The 26,366-nt window shown below is 39.8% G+C and overlaps 2 protein-coding genes across 3 annotated transcripts; both read left to right on the forward strand.

The window, feature by feature from the left end:
• Window positions 1-839: 839 nt before the first annotated feature.
• zmp:0000001301 (rab9 effector protein with kelch motifs) lies at window positions 840-10,360 on the forward strand. Its single transcript, XM_062528612.1, has 15 exons — window positions 840-934; window positions 1,371-1,459; window positions 2,103-2,249; window positions 2,407-2,458; window positions 3,378-3,478; window positions 3,810-3,895; window positions 4,462-4,543; window positions 4,674-4,759; window positions 6,145-6,232; window positions 6,592-6,640; window positions 6,955-7,042; window positions 7,185-7,285; window positions 9,170-9,254; window positions 9,961-10,065; window positions 10,193-10,360. Exons 1-15 carry the CDS (start codon window positions 840-842, stop codon window positions 10,295-10,297), a joined length of 1,359 nt encoding a protein of 452 aa, XP_062384596.1. The 3' UTR covers window positions 10,298-10,360.
• A 1,076-nt stretch (window positions 10,361-11,436) lies between these two features.
• LOC134071143 (spindlin-Z) lies at window positions 11,437-26,097 on the forward strand. 2 transcript variants are annotated; one of them, XM_062527749.1, is made up of 6 exons: window positions 11,437-11,552; window positions 18,232-18,597; window positions 18,724-18,775; window positions 20,427-20,680; window positions 21,223-21,456; window positions 22,568-26,097. In XM_062527749.1, the coding sequence occupies exons 2-6, from the start codon at window positions 18,546-18,548 to the stop codon at window positions 22,765-22,767; spliced, it is 792 nt and encodes a 263-aa protein (XP_062383733.1). In that variant the 5' UTR covers window positions 11,437-11,552; window positions 18,232-18,545; the 3' UTR covers window positions 22,768-26,097. The 2 variants fall into 2 exon arrangements, with proteins under 2 accessions (XP_062383733.1, XP_062383734.1); XM_062527750.1 differs by having other exon boundaries at window positions 18,727-18,775.
• Window positions 26,098-26,366: the final 269 nt, after the last annotated feature.

Here is a 26,366-nt window from a genome sequence, read left to right on the forward strand (position 1 = left end):
AAACTATCATGTGTTATACTGGTACTGTTATAGTTTCATGTTGTAGTGCTGGCAATTTTATATTGACATTATTTTAATGAAGCTGGATGCCTGTATTACCATTGTGTATTTATAGGCAAACCATTGTGTGTACATTGTGCTTTTTTTAACAGGTATGGCCATGCACTTGCGTTGGCTGGCAACATAGCTTTCTTATTTGGTGGGGCTACCTCAAGCAATAGCGAGGTAAAAACAACAATTATTTATGAACGCTTCAGTAATAATTACTCTTACCTTTTTTGTATTCCTAAGAATAAATAAAATGTAGAGAAGAAATTGTCTTGAGGTCATTCTTGTTCAGTTGACCTATTGCTGTAGACTTATCTGATGTTCACAGCCAGAAAAACTTTAATCAGATATGTTGTGAACACACTAGGTGTGTGTTGTGTGAAGTATATAACGTTTAACGTTTATTTATTTGGCAAAATAATTCCTTCACTCAAAGTAATGTTTACTCTGCTGTTCAGGTCAGGCTCATAAGCAAAACCTTTGGTGTGCGTGCGTGCGTGCGTGCGTGCGTGCGTGCGTGCGTGCGTGCGTGCGTGCGTGCGTGCGTGCGTACATGCGTATGTGTGCGTGTGTGTTGAAAGGCAAATCAGGCTACTGCTTATGTTGTACCATCTTGAACTGCATCTTGACTTGAACCTATCATTTTTCTGTATCAATATGATCAACAGGAGACCTATCCAACATACCTGAGAGATTTTCACATGCTGACAGGTAAAGCTCTCAACATTTAATGTGTATAAAAGCAAATTCTATTTCACAGATTTATGTTCATGCCAATTCATGATAAACACATGACTTCTGTTGTAGTGTCCCCGACACATGTAACATGGGAGGCTTTGCCCCAAAGTGGTACAGTGCCCCCAGCCAGGGAAGGACACAGCCTTTGGTAAGTGAGAATTAGGATGGCTAAGAGAGTTAGGATGGCAAACTTTTACAGTAAAAAATAATAATGGTCAACGTGCTGGCAGTCAGTGTAAAATAATGCAGTAGTTTCTTCTCCTCGTGTGCGAGGATGAATAATCATCAGGGTTGCCAGCATTGTGCCCTTGAGCAAAGGAGACCAGGGAAACTGGCTCCTGCCTCCTGCAATTTCTATCTCAAGTTTAAGTGTAAATTAAAGTTTTATAATTCTTCATAAAGATGTCACATCAATACCAGTAATGGCACCAGTCATAAAATTCTTAGACTCAGAGCCAGCTAAACAGTAAATTAGTATTAGATCGAAATAATAAATAGAAAAGTTATTTGGAAGTTGCTTTGGAAAAAGTGTCAGCTGAATGCATAAATAAGTAAATCTAATAAATAATAGCACTCTTCTGTAGTGTGGTTAAAGGCCAGGTTTACCTGTTTGGGGGATCATCCAGTCCAGAGGCCAAAGAGTGTCTCCCTGGGGTCTATCGCTTTGACATTGGTAAGTGAACCCTTATGAAAAAGACAGTAATACTATACCATTTATATAGTAGTTCAGTGCATAACACCTCTATGATTTTCTTTAACTCATATCCTTGCCCTACAGTATATAGTGTTCTGATTCACAAGTCTGATCGATTCCTAGTAAATATTGTAATATTTTGTCCTTTTTGTCCCTTCTTTTTGTCTGTGGAGGTCAGCAATGTTGAGATTTTGGACAAGCTGTCAATTTCAAGTCAGCGTTTCAGAGTTTGAACTGATATGTTTGAATATCTTTAACTTAGTGTGTAAACAAACAGCCTGAAAGGCATCGCCCTGAATCACAACGGTGGTCAAGGTTTAATTTGGTGTAAAATACATTCAAACAATAGACATTCTCGCTTTGGAACAGAATGATTTTGTATTCAGGTAATACAAAACTTCTAAATATCTTGCATAATAGGCAGTTCACCATTGTTGAGTTCAACAAAGTTATGAATATTTCTGTATGAAGAAAAAAAATAGTCAGATTATCAAATCAAATCAAATCAAACCAACATTATCAAATGAACTGCTATTTAATCACACTAAGTGCAACAAGAAGAAAATATAAGTTTATTTGAAGTCTTTACATTTTTTGCTGTCATTTGCCCTGTTCTGCTCAGTGTTACTGGCATGGGAGAAGCTCTCTATTGGTGGTGTGCCTCTTAGGACGCTCAACCACAGCTCTGTCGCCGTGGGAGACAACATCTATGTATATGGTGGTCTTCTCGATGGGGTGCCTATGGACAACCTGATGATGTTCAACACAGGTTGGTCTGCCATCACAGTATGGCCTATAGACTAGTGAGTGTTATGCTGTAATGTGTATTGTACTGTATTGGCTGAATGTACTCTATTGTACAATACATGCAATGTATTGAGTTGCACAACAATTTGATAAAAAAATGTCTACCACTTTGGTTTTAGTTTCAATGCTTTGGACACCTGTGAGGACAACAGGGAGCATACCATCTCCAAGGTAATTCACCTGAACACACATTACCGTTATTAGTCAGGCAACTTTTAAATACTGTGTTGTGTTAGTATGTCCCCGGGTCTCTGTTCATGCAGGACAACAAATGAAGGGCAGATTCCAAAGTAATTTCTCTCTCTATTCTATATGGTCATTGTCATGGGGCCCCTTCCTTTGTTTACCTTGAATAAATTGCTCCTTTATTGGACAACAGAGCATATTTGCTATCTTTATAGCCTGAAGCATTACTCTCCAGTTAACCACATTGTTTGATTTTACTCAAAGGCAGTGTTTTAATGCAAGGGAAAGGCTTCACCAGAGAGAACACTTTGTTGTCAATATTAATAGAGAACACTTAAAGACAGAATAGGGAATTGTGCCTTTCTTTAGTGTAGGAAATTGGGCAGCACAATGAATTTAAACAGAAACAGGATCCCTCCCAAAAAGAAAAAAAAAATGCTCAGCTATGGCATCGAGTAAGACAGACCACCATTCAGAAAGAAGATGACTGTGTGTGTGTGTGTGCGTGAGCTGGAAGAGGAAACCCAATAGAACATGGAATTGGATTTGGATGTCTGTGGTATTAAAAAAAACACAGACCCTCTGGAAACACAATACTGAAAACTCCTCAAACCAACAGTCATATTGCTCACAGTTTATTTTCACAAGCATACCCTGGGCTGTGTGGTCGAATAGCTGCTATGCTTTGTTGGCAGTAACAAACAGTCAAGAGGTGACCTCATGTGAAAATGAATCTAAGAGACATCTGTTTCCCATTGAAACTCTTTCTTTATTTGGCACTGTATCGGGCTTCACTGTTCCAAGGACCTTGGCTGACTAAACCTCTCTTCTTCTCTGAAGACTGCTGTAGAGGGTTGTCCCATCCTCATGCATGTAACCTTGATAACGCTTCCTTCCTTTGTAGATATAACCACACTTTAGCTGCTGTTGGTGAGCAGATTTTCGTGTACGGTGGATGCGGGGAGGATGAATGTTATTACAAAGACATCTATGTTCTCGGCACAGGTAACTGTATGGGAATGGAGATGGAATTGGACAGGAGACTTGCACGTTTTTATGTCAACTGACCATCAATTTCACTTTGCGTCTCTTTTCAGAAACAGTTTTTTACACGGTTTTCAAATAATGTCCTCTTGCAGCTAGCAGACAAAATTGTAGCACAACCCAAATTGCTTTTACTGTTAGGAATCATTTTCTCTTTTGTTTGAGCTGCATGTAGCCTAAACCATTTCTAAACTTTACTTTTCACTGAAAAGATGGAGAGGCGCACATGTAGCGCCTCCAATGAGTCCGTGGACTGGATTCCATTGCTGTGATTAAACATGTTGACCCTCAGGCTCACTGGAGTGGCAGCAGTGGGAGGTGAAAGGCGAGTCTCCGGTGTCCGGCGCTGGCCAAACCCTCACTGCCCACCGAGATAAGGTAAGGGACCAAACAAGTGCTCTGCTCTGAGGCACTTACTTAGACACACAAGCTCCCTATAGACTTGCAGTGCCTTGGTCTTTAGACAGTTCATACATTAGAAGGTTTTAAGTCAATGTCAATGTCAATGTCAATGTCAATTTATTTGTATAGCACTTTAAAAAACAACAACAGTTGACCAAAGTGCTGTAAAACAAACGATCAGACAAACAAGAAACATACACTGTATAAGACAACAGAGGCTAGACGGAGCGGCGTAGTCGTCAGCGTGCCCGTGACACAAGCAAACCAACAAAATGTAAAAATAACAAATCGCTACACAATGTGTAATATGTGTAATATAATTGTTAAGTGTAATATGCTAGGCTGGGTGAACCCTGCCTAAACTTCCAGCGATTGAGCTTAGTATGGTGATAGCCAGACTAATAATAAGCTGTTGTAAGCTGATGCCAAAAGTGATGTCCAACTTTTCTGTAAAATACAAATCTGCCTGCTGGTATTTTGTATTAACAAATGCAAATGGCTGTGATAGTAACTGTGTGATGTGGTGTTTCATTTCACCCAAGGATATCTATTTGTTTGGGGGTAAAATCATCAGCCCGGATGGAGCAGTAACGGCATCAAATGAGATCTACAAATTAAGCATAGGTAATTACATAGCTATGTATATGACACTTTTAAATATATCAAAAGAAATGCCTTGCTAACAGCATTCCTATTTGCTGTTTTTGTATGTTTTAAACATTACCTGAATAACAATCCTTTCTTCTTTCTGAAGCAAAGATGAAGTGGAAGGTTCCACTCTATGTGGGCATTCCCCCAGCGCGACGATTTAACCTTGTGACTTTCATCTTGCACAGCCATGTGGGTATCGGTTTCAGTTTTCAAGAAATGATAGGTTACTTTTCACTCCCCCTGCCCTGACATAATAAAAAAGTGTAGCCTAATCAGCAAAATCTAAATGCGACTACTGTCTATCTATATAGGCCATCAATCTAGCTCAAAAAAGGGCCTAAACTTAAACCAATTGCAATAGTAATGTTTCATACTTTTTATTGATCCTTAAACCCTCCTGCATCACATATTAAAAATCTACCCATTTATATTTAGTGGAACATACGTTTTTCCAAGGTCAAAGGTTGCAATTTCCAATGCATTTTGCCATTGGGATTTACTACAGGTGAAATGGGTAAAATTTTAAACTATAGATATCAACTTGAAACTTTCACAGTTGTTTACTCACATTAAGGCAAAGATTTTTTGTATTGCAAGTTTTCTGAAATGTGATGTTTAGATATGCAAATGAGACCAGTTTTACTTAAATAATGGAATAATTTGCATATGTTTCTAGAAAACTATATCTGAACAATCGGTACAGTCAGTTTCAAAATAATTGCTGCATTTTGCTTATATATTGGATACCAAAAGCCTATGCAAAGGGAATATTAGATATCACTTCATATCACCTCAAAAATGAGGAAATCAAGTCAAGTCAAAATCAATGTGTTTCAATGGAAGTACATTATAGAACAAATGATTGTCAATGATATGGTATGATCGAAGTATCTCAATGCATGCCAAGTCACATAAGGAAGATATTGACCTTTAGACAACATATCAAGTGACTTGGGATGCATTGAGATACTTCCATCATACCATATCATTGACAATCATTTGTTCTATAATGTACTTCCATTGAAACGCATTGATTTTGACTTGACTTGATATCCTCATTTCTGAGGTGATATGAAGTGATATCTAATATTCCCATTGTATTTTGGCTTTTGGTATCCAATATATAAGCAAAATGCAGCAATCATTTTGAAGCTGATTGTACCTATTGTTCAGATTTAGTGTTCTAGAAATATATCCAAATTATTGCATATTTAAGTAAAACTGGTCTCATTTGCATATCTAAACATCACATTTCAGAAAACTTGCAATACAAAAATTCTTTGCCTTGATGTGAGTAAACAACTGTGAAAGTTTCAAGTTGATATCTATAGTTTAAAATTTTACCCATTTCACCTGTAGTAAATCCCAATGGCAAAATGCATTGGAAATTGCTGCCTTTGACCTTGAAAAAAACTATGTTCCACTAAATATAAATCGGTAGATTTTTAATATGTTAATTAGATATACCTAGGGATCACAAAAAACTTGGAATGATTACTATTGCAATTAGTTATGGGTCAAACACTAGATTGACTGGCCTAATACTCTTCAAAACCGTCCTGTTGTTTCTGTAGATGTATGTGTTCGGTGGCAGAAATGAAGAACAGGAATTCAATGACTTGAAAGTGATGAAATTAATTAACCCATCAGAAAGACAACCAGGTATTTCTTCTGTCCATGTATACAGTTTACATTGTATTATATAGTATGTCAAATTAAATGAAGGCCATCAGCATATAAACTTGTTTCATAAACTGGAAAGAAAATTGAGCAGTACTGATTCCATCTCCAAGAAACACACCCCGCAGAACCTGTGTTTCTGAACTGCAAGCTTTTTGTCCAGTCTGTTTGTGGTTGTGTTAATGGCTTTGCCCACTTTTCATATCAAGTAATGTTTTTGCCAGGGTGATTTATTGTGACTATGATATCGACACAGTACATTTAAGGCTAGCATTACACACAGATGTGATATGGGTTTGGGCATCTATAACTAATGACGTGTCTGTTTATCTCTGTCATAGTGATGAAGGAGATCCTCTCTGAATTTGGTCTCCAAGGAGTTAGTAATGGGTGAGAGCTATGCTGGGGCAAAGACATTTCATTTCCACATGAATTAACTGCACACAAAGTGCAGTGGTGCCTGTGTTGGAGAGAGTCTGACATTTATGATTTAAAAGTCAATATTTCTTTGAATGAGTTTTTAAATAATTCTGGGTGATTAGCCATGCTGTGGGTTGTCATTTCCTTACAGCACTTACTGTAAATGTAAATTTCTCATGGGTTTTAGTTTTTCTTTTTTCAGTTTCAGTTTCATGTGAGATGCTCCATGTCTGTTATTCAAATTTCTATGGCAGTTTCATTTGGGTGTTTTCTTTCTATTACAGGTTTGCTGCAACAAAGGTTCCCAATGTGAAGTATGAACTAAGTAAATCATCAATAAGTCTAACATATGAGAGAAGTGATTTTACAGAGGTACGTAACAGAACAGAATCAGCTTAAGGCTGAGCTTTAGCTTGACCAACCTTTAAAATTCAAATATGAAAATAGAATTTGTGTAGCCTAAATGTTTCAGTTGTTTCAGTTACATCTTTTACAATATAAAATTAATTTCAAGCCTACAGGACACAGAGATTTCACTGCAGTCCGTGATGAGGCACTCGATATGATCCACAAAGCATTTGCCATGTTAGATGAGGAGGCCCAAAAACTGGACAGGTACAGGCCTGTTCTGTATTCCACCAGAAACTAAAATAGAACAGACATTTCAGGTACAAAGGCCAGGGGCAGGGTAGGATCACTGAGCGATCATGAAAATGAATGATAATGTCCTGCTCGCATTCTTTGTCTATATTCGTGTTCAGAATGTCTCAGAGTCTGACAGACAGACGGGGAAAGGTAAGAGTCTCTAGAGCAAGTGACTGTTACCTATATACTGTAGGTATAGGCCTATAATTATTTGATGTACTGTAGAGATTTTTTTATCATTGTCATGTAAGAGGAAGCAAAATTCTAAAACAGTACCCTACAACGTATGTGGACATACCGAAGATGCACATGACCTGGAGAGCATGGGGGAAATTAATGCAACAAAAATATCTTATTCATCTTCAGAACCTTGTCTAGGTTCTAGAAGGAGTTGACGTGAGGAGGGCTGCGCAATGACAGATATTGTAATTATAATTTGCGATATGATATTTGAATGTCAATGAACCGATTTCAGTTCAGTATTCCAAATGTCTCTTTAATTTGTGCCACCCCTGATTGGTGAGCACTCCCAAATACAAAAGAAGCACAGCACCAATACGAATACCTACCAACCAGAAGTGGCACAGTCAAGGAGGATGACATGAATATAAAAGTAATAAATGTGATAAAATTATGTGCGCAGTTATTCATAGCTTTTGAGATTAATTGCTTGCTTGATTGATTGATTAGTTAAAAGAGAAATCCAGCAATTTGTCACATAGATCTCTGTTACTCTTTTTTTTCCCCGCACCGACTTTACTTGGTGACCTCGAGAAACTATTCACTATTCAGATACAGCACTGATCTGGTACAGATTCACTGTGATCCATCTTGGAGATAGAGTTCTTTAGATATTACTCCTCTTGTTCTACTCAACCCAGCTCCTGACCTCTAACGGTGCCTATTCATGCTTGCATTGCATGAGACGCATGTCGTTCATTTCACATGGACTTGCGTCATCTGTTGCTAAAGTGAATTGTGGTTGTGTTGCGTTGCTCCCGTCGCCTCTGTAAAAAGTTGAGAAATTTTCTTTTGCTACACCGATGGACAGCAGCACAAGGCACCAGCCAATAAAATTTCGGTTATATGCTTCAAGGTCTACACTACCGTATACACACCCCTGACCATCGGGAAAACCCATTGGCAGTAACGCAACACCTACATGCCTCTCTTGTCGACATACTTGCTGCAGAACAATGCAGCCGAAACGTATGATTGGCCCCAGATTGCATCTAGATAGATAGATAGATAGATAGATAGATAGATAGATACTTTATTGATCCCCTAGGGGAAACTCATCTTGAGGATGTGTCACGTTACATCGCATCGAAGTGTGACCTACGCACCAAACAAACACAGTATACGCATGGCAACCATGATGCAAATTCGTAGGCAAGTATAACTCAACCCTAAGGAATCAGCTGAATGCCTGCTACTCTTCACTGATAATCCTGTTTACAAATAGCCTGTGCAGTCTGATTCAATAAGTCTATACTGTCTGTCTGGATTAATTATCTCTCGTGACTTTGTGCACCCCAGCTTCCATTCCTAGATAATTCAATAACCTTTGGGTAAAAGTTGGCTCCCCCTCGCATTGTCATGGACTGGTTTGAAACCAGACTGATTTCTCAGACACTAATTATACCTTCAATGATCTTTGTCCGCATCCAGTGATGATGAGGGAGTCTGCGGCATTATGTTATGTCTGTCCCATAGCATGGTAGTGACAATTGGTATGAATAATTTCTGCCGTTTAAAGACAGGTGAGGAATGGATTAATAGATGTATGCTGTTATCTTGGCTGCTATCTCAACTGACTGGTGAACTTCACCATGTGTGACACCATTTGTTTAGAGGAAAGGCTGAACTTGTTCAAGCTGCAGAGGCTCTTCAGTATGAAAAGGAGGCCTACAGAATCCACCACCAAAAACAGGAACAGGTGTGTCAGTGTAATATGTCTTCATTCTTTTATCATGAGTTATTTTGAGAATTGTTTAGGGATTATTTGTCATTTTTGAGGGCCTAGTAAGTAAACTGACCCCATTATGCTTCTACCTTTTCTTACTCATCTTTCCTCCTTCAATGGGACTAGAACCGTACTGTGAAATATGTACAAATTGACACACTGATTCTTTTCACAAAGTTTCATGTCTGCGCCTTCAGCACTCTAGCGCCACCAATGGGCTGACGTTTGGGTTGCATTTACAGTATCCATACATTTGGAACCATTTGCCTGATTTTCTATAATGAAGTACCATTCGATTCCTTGAGTCATGCATTGAATTCCTTGGATCATTCCTTGGAAACTGATCAAGTTTCCATGGAAACTGGCCTGTTGGGCTATTTGACCTCTTCATCACTGCTTGCAGCTAGATTCTTTTATTTCAGGAACTTTACAGCTGATTTTGTGTAGGTTTGTAGCTGACAGTATGGTGTAGTTTGCAATATTATCATAAAGGAATTGTCATAAGATAATATGTATCAGCATCTTATAACTTCAATTGTATTGTATCTAAAAGGCCTAATGCACTGAATTCAATGATATCATTGGTTATTAACTATATCTGACACACACACAAAAAAAAGAATTTTGGGCAAATATGACATTGAGCATCTAGATAAGTTCTGGGAATCTGGTTGGGCAGGAACTTCAGGAAATGCTGGAGAAACACCGGACTCAGAATGAGGCGTGGCTGCGAGCTCGAGCAGAGGAGAATGACAAGGAGAGGAAGGAGCTCTGTAAACTGCGGGTGCGTATAAGCCTGAAATAACAAGATGCACACAAAAACACGATCAATGAGGTGCAGTGTTTTAGACAGGCTTTTGCCAGTGTCGAAATGCACAAATGTTCATGTTTCCTTTCAATGGTTGGTTTAGGAAGAAGTCTTGCATGAACAGGAGAAACTCAAAGAAGAGCAGAGCAACATTCAAAAACGCAGCGAGCACCTGCTGTCTATCATGCAACAGTTCAAGGGCATGTGACCAGCAGCATGCCAGAAGTTTTCACATTTATTTTGTCTAGGCTAATCATAAAAATCAATGATCAGATTGTATCATGCCTGTCTAACTTATGTTTTAAAATATATGATGTCAACAGAATCAAAAATGTTCTTTTTCCGTTTTCAATCAATTGTTTTATGTTTAAATAATGTAAAGCTATGTGGCACAGTTCACAACTATAACCCACATATAGTCTGGCTATCTCCATTTTAAGATTGAACAATAGTGGGAGTCTGCACTATTCCTTCTGCACAAGTGTGATCAATGGCCATAGTTCAAATGACACCGTATGGTTTTGGAAAGTCCTTCAACCAATCAGACCAACGATCCGGGTGTGCATTTTGGATGAGCTAGTTTGTAATTGGACCCAGAAGATGTGGACAGGAAGCAGGAGAGATAGTATGCAGGTTTCCAGCCATGAGCTGCAGGGCGAAATCCAGAGTTTACCCAGCCTAACCCACATAGTATTCTACAAGGATGTGGGTGTCTGACTGACAGCATTTGTGTGGTGTCAATGGATATTATACACCTGATGTAGCCTAGACTAGGGCAATAGTTCTTTGAGAATAATCTTTTATTTTATGCAGACTCTATAGGCCTGGAGGAATGTTTAACCAACCCAGTCCTCAAAGGATATAATATAGTTATATATGTTATATATATAGTTTCAAGTTCACCTATTATAAAATGATGATAAAGTAGACCTATTCTTTAAGTAGGCTTAAAGTAGGCTTTTGTTGGACATTGCCTGGGCCTATGCCAGAACATAATTAAGTTTGGCTACATCATTTAGGTAAAAAAAAAATGGCAGAGCAATAATTACCTAACCAGGTGTTCGAAAACAGGCATGAAAAAAAATAAGCCTTTTGACCATTTTGAACAACCTAAGCTGTAACAAATGTAGTGGAATTTTTGGGAGGGCCCCCAGCCCCCAACTCAAGTCCTGTCGCAGTGCTTGCGCAAGCGCAAACCTGTTCGGTCTACTCCTGTTCAGCGAAGAAAAGATGGGGGATGCACAACCGTGCACAACGACTCACTATATTGCAGGAAGACTGCATTTATGGCGCTTCCCGTCTTTTAGATAAGGAGCCCTTTTTAGCAGAAAGAAGGGGAGGGGAAGGCTCGGCCGTAGAATTGGGGTTGCCTGCGCCTATCAAACGGAGGCTGCTTGGGGCTGCTGAGGAAAGCGGGAGGTGAAATATTCTCCTTAGCCTGCTGTAATTAAACAATTAAGCGGGTAAGCAACCTAAACCGCCAAACATTCCAGATGCAGTCTACCTGAGGGAGCATGAGACACATGAGTTGTGGGAGAAAGTACGCGCGCGGCTGTCCATCAAAGCGGGGCGAAAGGAGGCAGATTTCAGGCATTTTGTTTTCATTTGAAAATGTGTTTCTTGTCAGACTGAGTACAGTCCCTCCTTTGTTCGGCTGCACGGTTTCACTGCTCTCTCCTCTGCTGCGGGGATTGTAAATAATAGTGAAGCAACATGGCTGACATTGCCGCTGCTGCCAGCATAGCTAATGTACCGTGCAGGTTGCTATGCTAGCTAGCAAGCTAATGCAGACGGTATTTATCTTGCATTGCATCAAATTCTGTAAGGTGGCCAGCTTGCTAGCAAGGCATTGTTTTCATCCTGAAGCACTGCATATAGCACTATCCTAGAGGTAATATTTCGATATGTAAACAATTAGGTCAGTCGTTCTTGCTGTCTTGCCGATATGCTTTTGTAACGTTAGATTTAGCCAGCCAAGTAACATTAAGATTTACCAATTTGTACCGTTTATAGTTAGCTCGTTAGCTTGCTAATGTTAATGTTACTTTAATCAAAGAACATTAATAGTCAACGTGAGCATTATTCCTGACGACAGAATGTCAGCTATCCTATATGTTTATCTGTCAACAGAATTGTAAAGGTAATGTCATCTTTATCTAACCTCCTTTCAACACACATATCGATGCAGCTATTTGACCAGTTCTGAATGCAATTACAACAATAGCAGGCCAATCTTTTCTTTCTAATTTTTGTGGCTTTTTCATGAAGGGCTTAAGCGAGTATGCTAGCTAGGTCAATAACGTTTTCCCGTCAGCCTAGGCTGAAACAAAATCCGGCCAACTGATCGTAGGTAGGCTACTGCATTGTTGAATGTCCTCGCCAATTTGAAATTTAAGGTGAGCACCTCTGTCCGCTGCATGACTTATCTTGGTTCCTTGACATTTCTCACTAAGGTCAAATTGCATCTTGTTAAGTTATGTCTACCTTGTTAAAAATGAGCTGCCACAGACAAACGACTGTCTGACCGTTAGTATGTTTTGTTTGGAGGGGGCGGTGGTACCGCGCCAGTCACTTCATTTGTATTTCATGACAGTCTGTGGCACATTTTCATGAGCCCCCCACCGCAGGACTAATTGATCACATGCCAGCTTATCGGCACTAGGGATAGACTAGTGTGGAGAAACATAGGGTGGCATTCTATTGTTTTGTCTTTCGTATCAAATGATGACCTCATTGCCATCTTCTTTAACACCTGTGTTGAGATTGTAATCATTGGTTTTGAGTAATGATGCACAGAAAACGATTTTTTTGAGTGATGAACGGCTGTGACATTTTATGGAATTTGAATTGTTTACGAAGTTATGTAGCTCAGCTGATAGAGAGCAGCAAGAGTTGAGTTGTTCGGCTGATAGTCTTCAAGTTAAACAGTCTAATTATCGTTTCTTTTTTACTTTTGCGGTTTTTGGCGTCTGCTATATAGTATGAGACTGTTTGAAAAAAAAAAACCTCTCAAACTTGATTGCATCATTTGCAACATTTAGCACATGCAAGAGACATTTTGGAACTGTCCTCTCTTAAACATTTACATCCAAAAGTGATTCGTTTTTCTTCTATGCTATCTGTAAGAGATCAGCTTGTTGTGTAGGGTGGCCTAAAATTGCTTTGAGAGGAATTGCAGAATGATATTAAGAACCTCCATACTGTTGTGTATTTGGTTAATGTATGCATGCCCCCATTTTATTTGTATTTTGTCATGTCCATCACTCATTCTCACAGCTGAGTCAACAAGTCTCGACATTCTGTTTGTATGGTTCATATTTAAGAGGTGCTCCTGCAGCTACTTTACTCTCACAGTAGATTCACCTGACATATTTTCACAGGTGCCTTTGTGAAGTGTGTGTAAAAGAGTATCTTACCAGAATGCAAGCTGACAGATCTAAGCCAGCTTGGACCTGTAATTGCTGTTTTCTGTGGACCTCTGCTTTGTCACGTATGGAATGTTGTAGTGAAATTAACTGCAGCTTTCAGAGTTTCGGGGGTTGAACTGCAATGGTTATTCTGCTGTATTAAGTCAGTGTCTTTAGCCACGCTGGTGCTCAGCAAGCTGTGCTATGATTTTGGACACATTCAAACATGTGTTTGTTCCAATTGGTCATAGCCGTTGGTCAACTATTTTGGGTTGGTGGATTTATGTTTAAAGGTGCTGTATATAGTTGGAATGTGTAAAAATGTGTAGAAATAGCCATGTTGACAAAAACACCCATGCTGTCTGTTGACAGAGACATGTACTAAAGTTAGGAAGCTAGCCCTGGCCTGTTCTGTCATGATACTAGATTGTACCTTAAGGTGCTAGTCAGTCACTGTAGTAAAAACGGCAAAGCAGGGATAACTGGCATAGCTCATTCTATCACAAATGTGTTTTACTTACTGAAATAAGGTTGAAAAATGATAGTTGAACTGTTTATCAGTTGGTAGAGATAGAAAACTCCACTATTACAGAGACTCAATCCATTTTTAGATTGCTGGATTGGATTTATGAACAGACCCACGTAAGCATGGCTATCTTGTATTTAATATCAACAAAGAGCGCAGTTTTAAGCCCATCTGTTAACATTAACTGTTAGGCTATCAGCTTCCACCACCTTGACCAAACTTTATGTTTACTTCTGCGAAGGGCACAGAGGTTGGATCACTAGCCAACACTCTAGTTAGGCGTACATATAGCGTCTTTAGGAATTTCCATTTGGTGGAAAAAGGTTCAGGGTGTGTTTGTGCCTGTCTGTAAGGTTATGTCAGCTGTCAAACAGATTGCAAGCTTAGCTTTATTGCCTATAGGAAATTGCCCCCTTTTGTACAAACATTTGAGTGCAGCATATCTGAATTGAAACCCACATTTGTAAGAGATATGGAACAAGAGTAAAAATACAGGCAGGCTTAAACCACCTTTGGGTTAAAAAAAGCTATTTTAACCTCTCCTCAACACCACTGGTGTGTGTAATTAGTTTCTGTTTCAACTTCCTGTGTAAAGTCCCATCATCCAGAAGAGAATGGAGGTATGACCTCAGGACTGGTCTCTTGACTTGTTAATGAGCATAGAAGTAAGTCCATAGAGGAATGCAACCCAGTGATTTAAGCATCTCTTTCTGCTGAGGTTAGGCCATCTATTCTTTTGACCTCCCGTTGTTGTCAAGGGAACAGAATAGAGGAAAGGACACAGAATCCACCGAATTCTCAAGCTTCAAGTGAACAGAATGTGTATCAGTGGCACTGGTTCCTGCATGATCGGCGGGATTCTGGACCTGTTTGCAGACTAGGCACACAGCCAAATACAGCCCTTTGGGGAGTTTTTTTATTGCGTTTTCCTATGCCTCTTTTGGGAAATACATAATCTCTAGAAGTGTACGTAGGTGCTGGTGTCTTCCTGATAACAGCATTGTGTTTCTTTCTGCTAGTCGCCTACGGCTTAAATCAGTTTAGCTCTGTGTTTATATAATGTAAGTTTTGACATTGCTGAAAGGAAGGTTGTCAGTGACCATACTGAAGAAATGCAGTTTTTAAATGCAGTGACAAATGTAGGCTAACTTCTTTTTTTGTCTACGCTACACACCCTCTCTGACCTCTGGTTTCACTGGGCAGATTTAATGTGGGTTAACAGTCATGAACGGAGCAAAATTTGTAAAGTAAAATGTAATGGAGTCTCTTTTGAATTTAGGGCACATGGAGAAAAATGACTGCATGTAGTAATACTAGTATTTCACTGTGTTTTGTATTTGAATGGGTTGTTTGGTATTGATTATGGGTGTATCTTATCCACTCATATTGCATTCTGTTTATGGAGTCATTTGAATGATGGGTCTTTGTCAGAGAGTATGGTAAACGGGATGAGTTGCTGCTGAAAAGCATCAAACCACAATGGTGAATCGTTATATTTTGTTATCATCAAGTAGACCTTGTGACACAGCAGCATGCTTCATCATCTAGGGCTAGCCCCCCCCCCCCCCCCCCCCAATCATTTAGATTCATTGAGGCCTTGTGGTCACTAGAGTCTACCGTCTCCATGGCTCTTTTGCAAGTCTTTACTCTACAATTGACTGAGCACTAAATCATTTTCACACATTCTCACAGTCACCCCACTGAGGAATATATTTCACCTCTGGTCTTCTACCGGTCAGAGGAGTTCCTTGCAGTCCTTCTCCGTGATGAATGGCCCCACCTCATCAGTGACATGATGCCAGAGAGGGATGTCTGGACGATAGAGGGATGCACAAATAATCAATTTTTAATAGAAATCGCAATTTGAACTCATGCAATTAGATAATCGCACAGCCTGCAGTTAATAGTGCAGCTTGCTATTCAGTCCCAATCGTTAATCTTGTGAGATCTATGATCATCATGTAATCTTCCTTGTGTGGCAGACAGCGTAGCTCACTTAACAGTATTGCTGTGCTTTTCATGCAGTAGACATGCTCACCAATCAGAAGTGGCCCAGCTCCGGCGAGTTTTCACGTAGGTCTCCGCTTCTCGAGATCACTGAGTACTGTCAGTACGGAAAAAACTAAAACAATCAGTTTTACCTAGCTTGAGTTGTTGCAACAGCCACTAGCTAATGTAGCCAGGCAGCCACACTGCTACAATCTGTGGGAATATAAATGGGAGCTGACGGACATGCCCCCAGAGTGTAGCGCCGCTGACCATAGCCTGGTTTACATGCATACTCGCTTGTCATTCTGATATATCTGTCCATGTGTTGTGAATATAAATACATAGTGTAGGAGCTCATTCTTCAGATTAATTTAATGGTGCGAATCTGCAAAAGAAGTTATTTTAATGTCTAGTCTAATAATGGAAATTGAATCAGAAGGGATTAGGGTTTGGACTGGGCTTACTGCTGCAGTGGTTTGGTTTTCACACAAGCCTTGCAAACATTTGTCCCCAACATGCCCCCAAACCTCCTGACCTGTGACTGGTTTTTCCACACAATGCTCACCTTTTTTACCTCTTTTACTACCTGTTTGCATCCTGAGGTAGAATTCAGTGAACCTATTGACATAGCGGAGACAAGTAAGTAAAAGTGACCACCAACTACATCATGGATCTCCACATATTGGCAAAGTTGACTTTTCACTCATAGAGATACTTGTATTATTTTTCGTGTTGAGCAAAAGGAAATCAACTGGAGGGTTTTCAACTGGAGGAGGTCTCTGTTTGCCTGAGAAATGGAGCTTGTTAATGGAGGTTCTCTTGACAATCCACGAGTCACGAGTTCAAACTAGAATTATTCTGCCTTCTCAGTGTTGTGCCCTGTCAGGATATTCTTAAATCTCGCCTTTTATCTTCTGAAATTAAGTTTGTCTGAAGGCAATATTCAGCTTGACTCAAGAGACTCAAGAAAAATCAAGAGATTGTGTTTTTGACAGAAAAAAATATGAAATGCTGCCTTTCAAAGCAGGTGCCTTTTATGTTTACCGCCCCACTGTACCTGAATGGGTGACATGACGTCATATGTGAGTAGTCACTTTGATTGGCAGATCTTTTTGTGCTGTGGCCTCTAGAACATCTTGCTTCAGCCGATGTATTATGGATCAGCTTAATGAATAATGTAATGTTCCAGTTGAGACCTGTCCTCAGATCTGATTTCCAAGTGAGGTGGCAGACAGAGGGAGCATGCTGTTGAAAACAAAACATGGAATACTTGGTATACAGTCACAGTGCTGTGATAACTTTTGTATTTCAAAATGGCAATTGAAGCAAAGCTCCACACCACTACCCTGTAACTCTTCAATGCCTAGCCTTTCACTGTCTCCGATAGGCTTAAATTATAGTTGTCTGATTTTGTTATCATCAACATAAGGCAAATGGAAAAGTATTTTCTCAAGCACGCAATTTAACAATGTGGTCCAAACTGCAGTCAGGACATGCAGTTATACACTATCATAACTGATATGCTATCAAACACAAAATGCTACTGGAATCAATACGTGCATGGGGATTATTAGCCTTTTAGTGGCACTAAAGTGGTTCAGGATGTTTTCCTTTAGCACTGGTCAGGATCAGTTTATTCATTCATGGCATGAGAGATTTCTACATGAAGGGAACTACTTTATTGAAAGGGGATAAAAAAAAAACCTTCAAGGACCATCAAGGACGTCACATGAGCATTAACGGCTTGTGCGTATGCAGAGCATCATGGGAAAAAATTGCTTGCCTTTTGTATATTGATGCCAAACTAGCCTAATTAGTGGTGTAATGTTTTAAAGTTGGCTAAAGTTGGATAACAAGTCGCTCCAAGTTCAGCTTGTCATAAACAAAAAAAAAAATTCTCTCTGTCTCGCTCTCGCCCTCGCTTTAACACACACACACACACACACACACACAACGAACTCACTTGGTGGACTGTTGCCATGGAATCCATTTCCAGAAGTAGCAAGTTATTTATTTTTTCAAAAGCTTATATACGCAAAGGCACCTTGAGGATTTGGTGTATGTGTGTGTGTGTGTGCATATGTGTGCTCTTTGTATGGGTATGTTTGTGTCTAAAGATCCTTAAAAAGAGATATCAAGGCATCTGTGGATGAACTATTATGATATCGATTTCCTTTTCTGGTTGAGCTTTAATGTATTTCTGTTGTGTGCTTCTGGCAGGTTTTAGGTGCTGTACCCAGAGCCCTGTGGAGCGTTCTTCGCACTGCTGTGCTAGAGGGGTGGGGTGGCAGTGTGGGCCCTCCTGCCCAAAACCCCCAGTTCCTGACGGAGAAGGTAGCAGCCTCTCGTTCCCCACTGGCTACCCCTAATTACCCCCACGTTCCAACTCCCCGGCTGGCTTGCTTTGTTGGACTGCACACCAGGAGTCGTGCGCACGCCCCTTTCCCCAGTAAAGCAGCGTACTTTACCAAAAGGAGTATTAGTGACTTTTTCACCCTAGTCTGGCAGCCTGGCTGCATACCACACCCAGATGAATGAAGACCCCATTCGGGAAGAACGCGGGACAGAGATCACGAGCTGATGCAGGTAATGCATTTTGGTGCTACCAAACGGATTCTGGTGAATTTGTGCAGATGTTTTGTGTTTTTCGCAAAGGGTGTTTTGTATGATATTTCATTTTTGCTCTGTTCTTATTTTTTGACTGTGCTTCAGTAGGGCATGCAGGTGTGTCTGCAAATATGATGAAGAAAAAGAACTCTCACAAGTAAGTCTGATGCTCCTCATTCCACTGTTGGCAATACCCAGGGATCCCACAAACCTTGAAAACAGTCAAGCATTTCAATGTTTTTGAAATCGAGGTCGTGGAGAGTGCTTGAATTGTTAATCATCATTTTGAAGTCTTTACAAGACCGACAAGGGAGTCATAGTCTGATTGAACCCAGACAAATCGTGAGCAAATTTGAATCTGCTGTGCAAGTCCATCTGGAGGTCTTGCCATTGAAGGCAATTTCCGAATCACCAAACATGTATGATACCTTCGTTTTGCCAAATTTTGAAGGCAGCATACATGTATCCATCATGCTGCCAATGAATGATTCTTTAGAACATCATAGCCTCAACTCCCACTAACCTGTCGGTATCTTGGCAACGGCGTTCTGTGTTGCTGTTATGCTAGGCTGTCTGAAGCAAAGTTCATAACTGGTACCTTGATGCCTGTAAGGGCAAGTGACTCGTTAGAGGATTAGATAGTTGAAGGCAGTGAGGCGGCTGGCAGCTTCAGACAGACCCGTAGCGTGATGGGTGTGTCTGACGTTTTTTGAAGGGTGTGATGATCATTGATCATTTATGTACAGATATTTTGCAGATCAGTGGTATAAGCCACTATGGTGATTATGTTTCTTGTTATGTTTTTTTTTTTTTTTTTTTGTACACATGACAAAAAAGATGCATGATGGATAGGTTTTGCAATTTCATTTGTATTTTGGATAAAATTCAAAAGGGATAATTGTATTATCTGTATTTACTCAGAAGAATTGACAATTTCGTGAATTGATTGTCAGATTGATACTGTAGCCTTAAAGGACAAAATCCAGCGATGTTGACATAGATCTCTGTTTCTTTAGCATGGCTATCACCAGACTAAGCTGAAAATTAGTATACGAGTCTACACTGTATGTCTACTGCAAAAGAAGCTTGATCAATGGGCATAGTTCAAATTACTATGTATGCATTTGAATATTCCTTCAATCAGACCAACAATCCAGGTGCGCCCGCCTGGTGGATAAGCCCATTTGTGATTCCGGCAAATGTGGACAGGAAGCAGGAGAGATAAATGTGCAGGTTTCCAGCCAGAGCTGCAGGGCGAAATCCGAGTCACTGGCAGATTGTGCTGGGTTTACCCAGTCTACTGTTTGTTGAGAAATCACTAGATTTCTCCTTTTATGACTCCTCTCTGATCCACTAGCAAGATCCAGTATGGCCATTGATAAACCAAGCCTATAAGCATTATCAATACAATTAGTCAATGTCTATACAATTTCAGACTGTCATGCCGATATGCACTGGAGGGATTGATTGAGTAAGGGGGCTTTGCCTTGGTGACTTTACAATTTTGTAGATAGATATTGTAGATACAATACATTCTGTTAAAAGGGGGGGGGGGGGAGAACTTGAAGAAAGACCCTAAGAAAAGCTGATTCAAGATGGTTCTGCTCAAAGCTCAGCTGTTGTTATTGCCCTGCTGTTTTCGATAAGCATAGGAGAACTGTTTGCATTTTAGCTGACACAACACAAGCACTGATAGTGCCGAAGGAGCAGTCTTTGAAAACAAGACAGTTAGAAATAGAGGGTCAGGCTGACATTGGATCTAAAGTCCACTCAAAGCAGGTATGCTGTGGTTTGACCTCTGTTCACAGAAAACACAAGGCCAACCTGGGGCCTAACAAGCCTGTGTCACAGCCGCGGCGAAACATTGTAGGCTGCCGCATACAGCACATCTGGAAGGAGGGGAGTGGCGCAGCTTCGCAATGGAAGGGTACTGTGCTGGACCAGGTGCCCGTTAACCCCTCGCTCTACCTTATCAAGTACGACGGCTTTGACTGCGTCTATGGGTTGGAGCTGCACAAGGACGAGCGGGTGCAGGGTCTTGAGGTGCTGCCTGACCGGCTCGGTGAGTTACCTTTCCGATAGCTGAGTGTTTTAAACTGAAAAGGCAGGGTCCGAATCAATTTATTTTGCTCTTTTTGTAATTTTTGTTCAAATTCATACTTGCAGCATATAGTGCATAAAGCCTTAGTAATCGGCTAGCTGCAGGCCATGTAATTAGGGAAGAAAACTAATTATGTGGCACATTCACATGACTCAGCCATAATTGCTTAGAACATGTTGGTGTAGCTGGAATATACACTAGAACAGTAGATATCACTGATCTGATGTTAAGCATGCACCTCAAATACACACCTAGCTATAGTATGTCATAGGCCAGAAGTGTATTTTTGGACTTATAACATCCAAGAATATATATAATAATAATAATAATTTCACCCTGTGAAATGTATTTACCTTTCAATCTAACAACATGAGGTTTTTACATAGTTATAATGAATTGAATATTACATTTCATTTTCTCTCTTCATACAAATGAGTTCACTTCATCCTGCCTGTCTCTTTTTTTTCTTCTTCTTTTTTCGTATGGCTTTTGGCATCCAATAGCATCCTCGCGCATTAGCGATGCCCACCTGGCAGACACCATGATCGGGAAGGCAGTGGAACACATGTTTGAGACGGAGGATGGTTCTAAGGACGAGTGGCGGGGGATGGTCCTAGCCCGAGCGCCCATTATGAACACTTGGTTCTACATTACTTACGAGAAGGACCCAGTTCTCTACATGTATCAGCTGTTAGATGACTACAAAGATGGAGACCTACGCATCATGCCTGACTCAAGTAAGTTCACGCTGAATTTCCCAATGATGATGCAGCACTTCAAGGTGGATGGTTTTGGAATGTGATCTTGATTTTTGCTACAGAGGTGGAATTATGATGGAAATACATTTTACATTGCCAGTGCATATTTGTTATACATTTTTTTTATCCAGATGTGTCTTGTAGTAAAAAACAGGCTTTTTACATTGGCAGAGCATTTTTTTTTTTTTTTTTCGTCTTTTTTATCCAGATGTGTCTCGCAGCGAAAACAGAGCATATTGGTCTATTTTAGCCCTGCATTCCTGTGGACTATTAGTAGTGTGTTATGCAGTGAATTTATTTGACAAATCTGAACTAGACTGTTACAGAATTAAAAATACACATTTAACTGCCTGTAGAACAGAATCAGATGTGTCTTTGAGGTGATGGGACACACTTAAAGCTTTCCATTTCATTTAAGTAGCTGTAATTCTGATGCTTGGCAACTGAATATCATACCATGACACAGTTGTTAGGTGTGGGTGTGTATCTACAGCCTACTGTTCACTGTTTACCATTTTCATTTGAGGTGCCTACCTACAGAGACATTGGCAAAATGTTCTAATGTGTTGTCTCAAGTCTACACTGTATAGCATGGCTGTTCATCTTATCTGTTTATTTGACGAAGGCAAAGTGGAATGCTTTAGTATCCACCGACCTATGCCATACCTCCAGTCTGCCTTACTGACAAGACATTGTTCTGCCATTAAGAATGATTGTTTGGGTTTGATTGTTTTGGGTCTTTTACTTTGAACCTATTGCAACAACCACTAAATATGGGAAAGGACGCAACAAAGTGGATTTGTGCTCTTACTTACCAATGGAAGACCAAGTCGCTTTGCTTGAGCACATATGCAAACTTTGACACAGTATCTGTATGCAATGCATGCATCGTTATCTCATTTAAATCGCAGCATATAGCTCCAATGCAATACCCCGACAAACATCCTATATTTTGTGAAAAGAAATAAAAATAGTACTTTTAAATCCTGGTCCAGAGTTGGTCATGTTGAAGGGTGAAACAGTCTTGATGTTTGTTTGTTAGGCTTTGTTATAGGGGTCAAACGGTCTTGATATTTATCTCCCCCCTCAGATGACTCCCCACCGGCGGAGAGGGAGCCTGGCGAGGTGGTGGACAGCCTGGTGGGCAAACAGGTGGAATACGCCAAAGAGGACGGCTCCAAACGGACTGGCATGGTCATCCACCAGGTTGAAGCCAAGCCCTCTGTCTATTTCATCAAATTCGATGACGACTTTCACATCTACGTTTACGACCTTGTAAAAACCTCCTAGGCCAGTGGATTGAGTAGGAGCAGGCTTGTGGAGGAGGTTGGTTGCAGTTAAGTGTGGAGTTGGAGGAGAGGATCTGTCAGAGAAACGGGGGAGGGGGAAAAAGAACATAATCCATTGAGTTTTGCCAAACTTTTTTCTCAAGCGTTTCATTGTGACATCTTTACCGGAGACGAGATGGGACATTTCACTGGAGCCTTTAGATTGCCACTAGTTGAGCGTCTGATTGTTTTGGGAGCGACAGCGCGAGAGGAAGCTCTGTGTAGCACGACGCTCAGCTGTCACACAAGAAGAATTAGGTGAAGGAACCAAGTTCTCTTAAGGCCGTCTGACCTTAACAAACCTTAAGAAGATCTCTAAAGATGTATCATCATCCTGACTTAAACAGTGAAAAGAGAGAGAGGGAGATCTAATGCCTGATGGGACCTTGCACTCTGCATTTTTTGAGTCAGCTCTTGTCATTGTTTCTCATTGGGTTAAATGTGGCCAATGACTCCAGCAGCTTTCCGTAGGAGAGCGGCCTCACACACTTGTTTGGTTTCTATGGTGTTCTGACCTGCATCGCCCAGTCACACTTTATCAGAGATTTGAAAAAAAAAAAACGGTTATTTATCGTTGTTGGTTTGGTTTGTTTTGTTTGTTTGTTTTCCTGTTTTCTTTTCGAATTTAATGTATGCAGTGTGCAAATCCCAGCACGGCCCTGTCTTGTTTTTTTTGTTTTTGTTTTTTCTCCGTTTACTTGGTTCTGCCCCTGTTCTTGATAAACAGCATACTCAGTGTTGCAGACCTACAATTCTATGCTGATGCAGTGTGTTTTATTACAGTTTTGTCTTAAGCACTAATTTTCAGATTATCTCTGAAAGAGAGAGAATTGGAGCACTTGAAATTTTGTGTTGTTCCTTTTTGTGATTTAATCAGATTTGGTCACTTTGAATTATTTTTTGAATGAACAAAACTGATTGGATTTGTTCTTGTTTTAGTTGACTGAAGTTTTGTATGTCTTTGAAAGTCCCTTAACCATTTCATTTATGGTTATGACATATTTAAGAACAGTAACAATCATAAGTAGCACAATGATTATTTGTATCTTTTTTGTGAAGTTCACAAAGTGATTATTTCTGCACATTGTTTGCCTTTTTTTTTTTAGATTTTACATCTAGGTATTTTTTTTATTTACTCCATTTTTATTTTGAAATTAAAAGGTTTGTGTGCATCATCTCAAACTGTTACTCATACCCTTAAAAATATTCAGACTGCAGAGATGTGTGTAGTATTTCATTTTCTTAGACCACACTCAACAAGTCAGCTAAAGGTAATTAGAAAAGGCAAGTGTACATTACATTGCTCTTTCAATTTGTTCATGTTTGAAATACGTATTAGCCTTCTTTATTCTTTCTCTTTGCCTCAATTTGAGCCTAAACATTTGTGCCTCATTGGTAACCATTGAATGGTTAGTCATTATTTAACTCTACATTTTTAGGCTTTTTTTTTTTTTTTTTTTTTTTCCCCCCGTTTTGTTATATCTTTTTGTTGTCATTTCCATTTTTCTCCCAGAAGTTAGTGCACCGGATGACCAGGGCCCCCTGTTGGAATGTTACAATCCTTCTTAGCTGCCCAGCGAAGTCTCAAAAAATAAGTCCCAGATGTTGCTCATTACCTCACAGAGTAGTGTTCAAGTGTGTTCAACTCCTGACACACACATTTTTCTCCTTGCCTCTCCCGCCTTTCTGTGACTGTGCACTACGAGAACACACCAACCAAGTCTCTGAAGTGGCTTCAGTGGTGTCCTGTGTTTTCATGATGGAAAGAAAAAAAACACAAACCATGTTCATGCCTTGTAGCTGATGGGGTGAGAGTGAATTTTTTTTTTGTATAAATGTTCATGGCTCATTCATGGCGTTCTCACCTACAAGTTTGTTACTGTTTTAGTTCCCACAACCCAAAATAGTCTGATGTAGCTTTCTAATGTAGGAAAGTCGCTGATCCTGAGAGGTTGATTGACAGTGGCAGCTTGTCTAACCAAAATACTAAATCGAATACGAGTTTGGGAAAACAAAACCTGATAATCACCTAGCGCTGAAAAAGGATAACCAACGCGGTCATAGCTGGTCCTTGCTGCCTTGCTTATCCAGCCGGTCAAAGGTCAACGGCCAACTGCCACTCTCCAAGCCCTCAGTAGGGCGACAGCAGCAGTGTGCATAGTCATCACCCGTCATGGCTTTATGTACATGCAGTGTCTTCAGTCAGTAGGGATCTGTCTCCTGGTGATGCCATCTGTCCTTATTCAAAGAGAGGACGACCTTCAGTAAAAACAACTAAAAGACTCCTTCTATGGACTGGCCTTTTACATTTACCTACTGTAGTATCGTACTGTGTTTTGATGTGGGTTCGACGTGGAAAGTTGTGAGAAAAAAAAGGACGAAAAAAAATGAAACTCTAGACCCTTCATTTTGCATGAGTAGAACCTGTAAGTGTAAGTTAGTGTGATGCATGTGTTTTTGTCTCCATTTCAGTTACTTGTTCCCTAAAATCAGAGATTTTATGTTGTATTGCTAATTGTGGAAGTTCCCTTTATATTTGTTTGCATTTCCTCAGAAAAAAAAGAATAATAACAAAGTATTTTTTATTTTATTTTGTACTATGCTCTATAGAATCAAATGCACTGGTGTTGTATGTGGAGTGCCAACAGGGTGGTGGAGGTACCAGTGTTACACAGCATTTGAGGGATCATATCTTTTACACAATGCTCCTGTTCTACACAAAGACAAATTATTTATATGTATGTATCTTTTACCAGTGCCATAATTAAAACATCTTTTAAAAAAAAGAAAAGAAAACAGCCTTATGTGATTGGGAGAGAGAGGGAAATGAAACTGTATACAGATCTATATATGAAGGGTGTATGCATGTGTGCGTGTATGTAATTGAGTCCTTCTGATAACATATCGGATTTAACAGTGTACATTTTCACAAACAAAAATGATACTAGTTTCAGTTACATTTCAGTTACAATGCTGATTGTGTGAGGCAAATGACAGTATAATGAATATGGTCCCTTTGAGATGCTGTTCTTTAAATACATTGTAAAATACAGTGCAATTTGATGGTCACACAGATACATGTATAGTTGCTTCTCTTTTTGGACTAGCTATATGGCTTCTATTGGACCACATTTTTTGTCTTTGTTTTCAAACATGTAGATACTCCATTTTATTTGCATTTAAAGGTATAAACACATTTTAAAAACTGTTACTTAATTCTGTAAGTAATTTTTATAATTATTATGTAAGTCTATCCTTATAACATTAAAAATAAAAACGTTATGTGACATTGTGTACTCATGTTTTTGCAAATAAATTGTCGCTTTATATTGTGTGTACAAGCCTGTGTGATACGTTTTGGTGGTGTCCTTTACCTCGTGGATGTATGAAAAGTGTTGCTATTTCTGTCTTCTATTAGCATGTCTTCCCAGTGTGTTCACGTTTTGTAAATACCAATAGTGTGTCGTCCACGTTATGACCTGTCCCGTTAGCTTTAAGGTTGCCTTACTGTTACAGAATGTGTTCACAGAATATTGCACTCTGGAAACTCCTAAGCTCTGC

The sequence above is a fragment of the Sardina pilchardus genome, chromosome 23, assembly GCF_963854185.1.
Source record: "Sardina pilchardus chromosome 23, fSarPil1.1, whole genome shotgun sequence".
NCBI lineage: Eukaryota > Metazoa > Chordata > Actinopteri > Clupeiformes > Clupeidae > Sardina > Sardina pilchardus.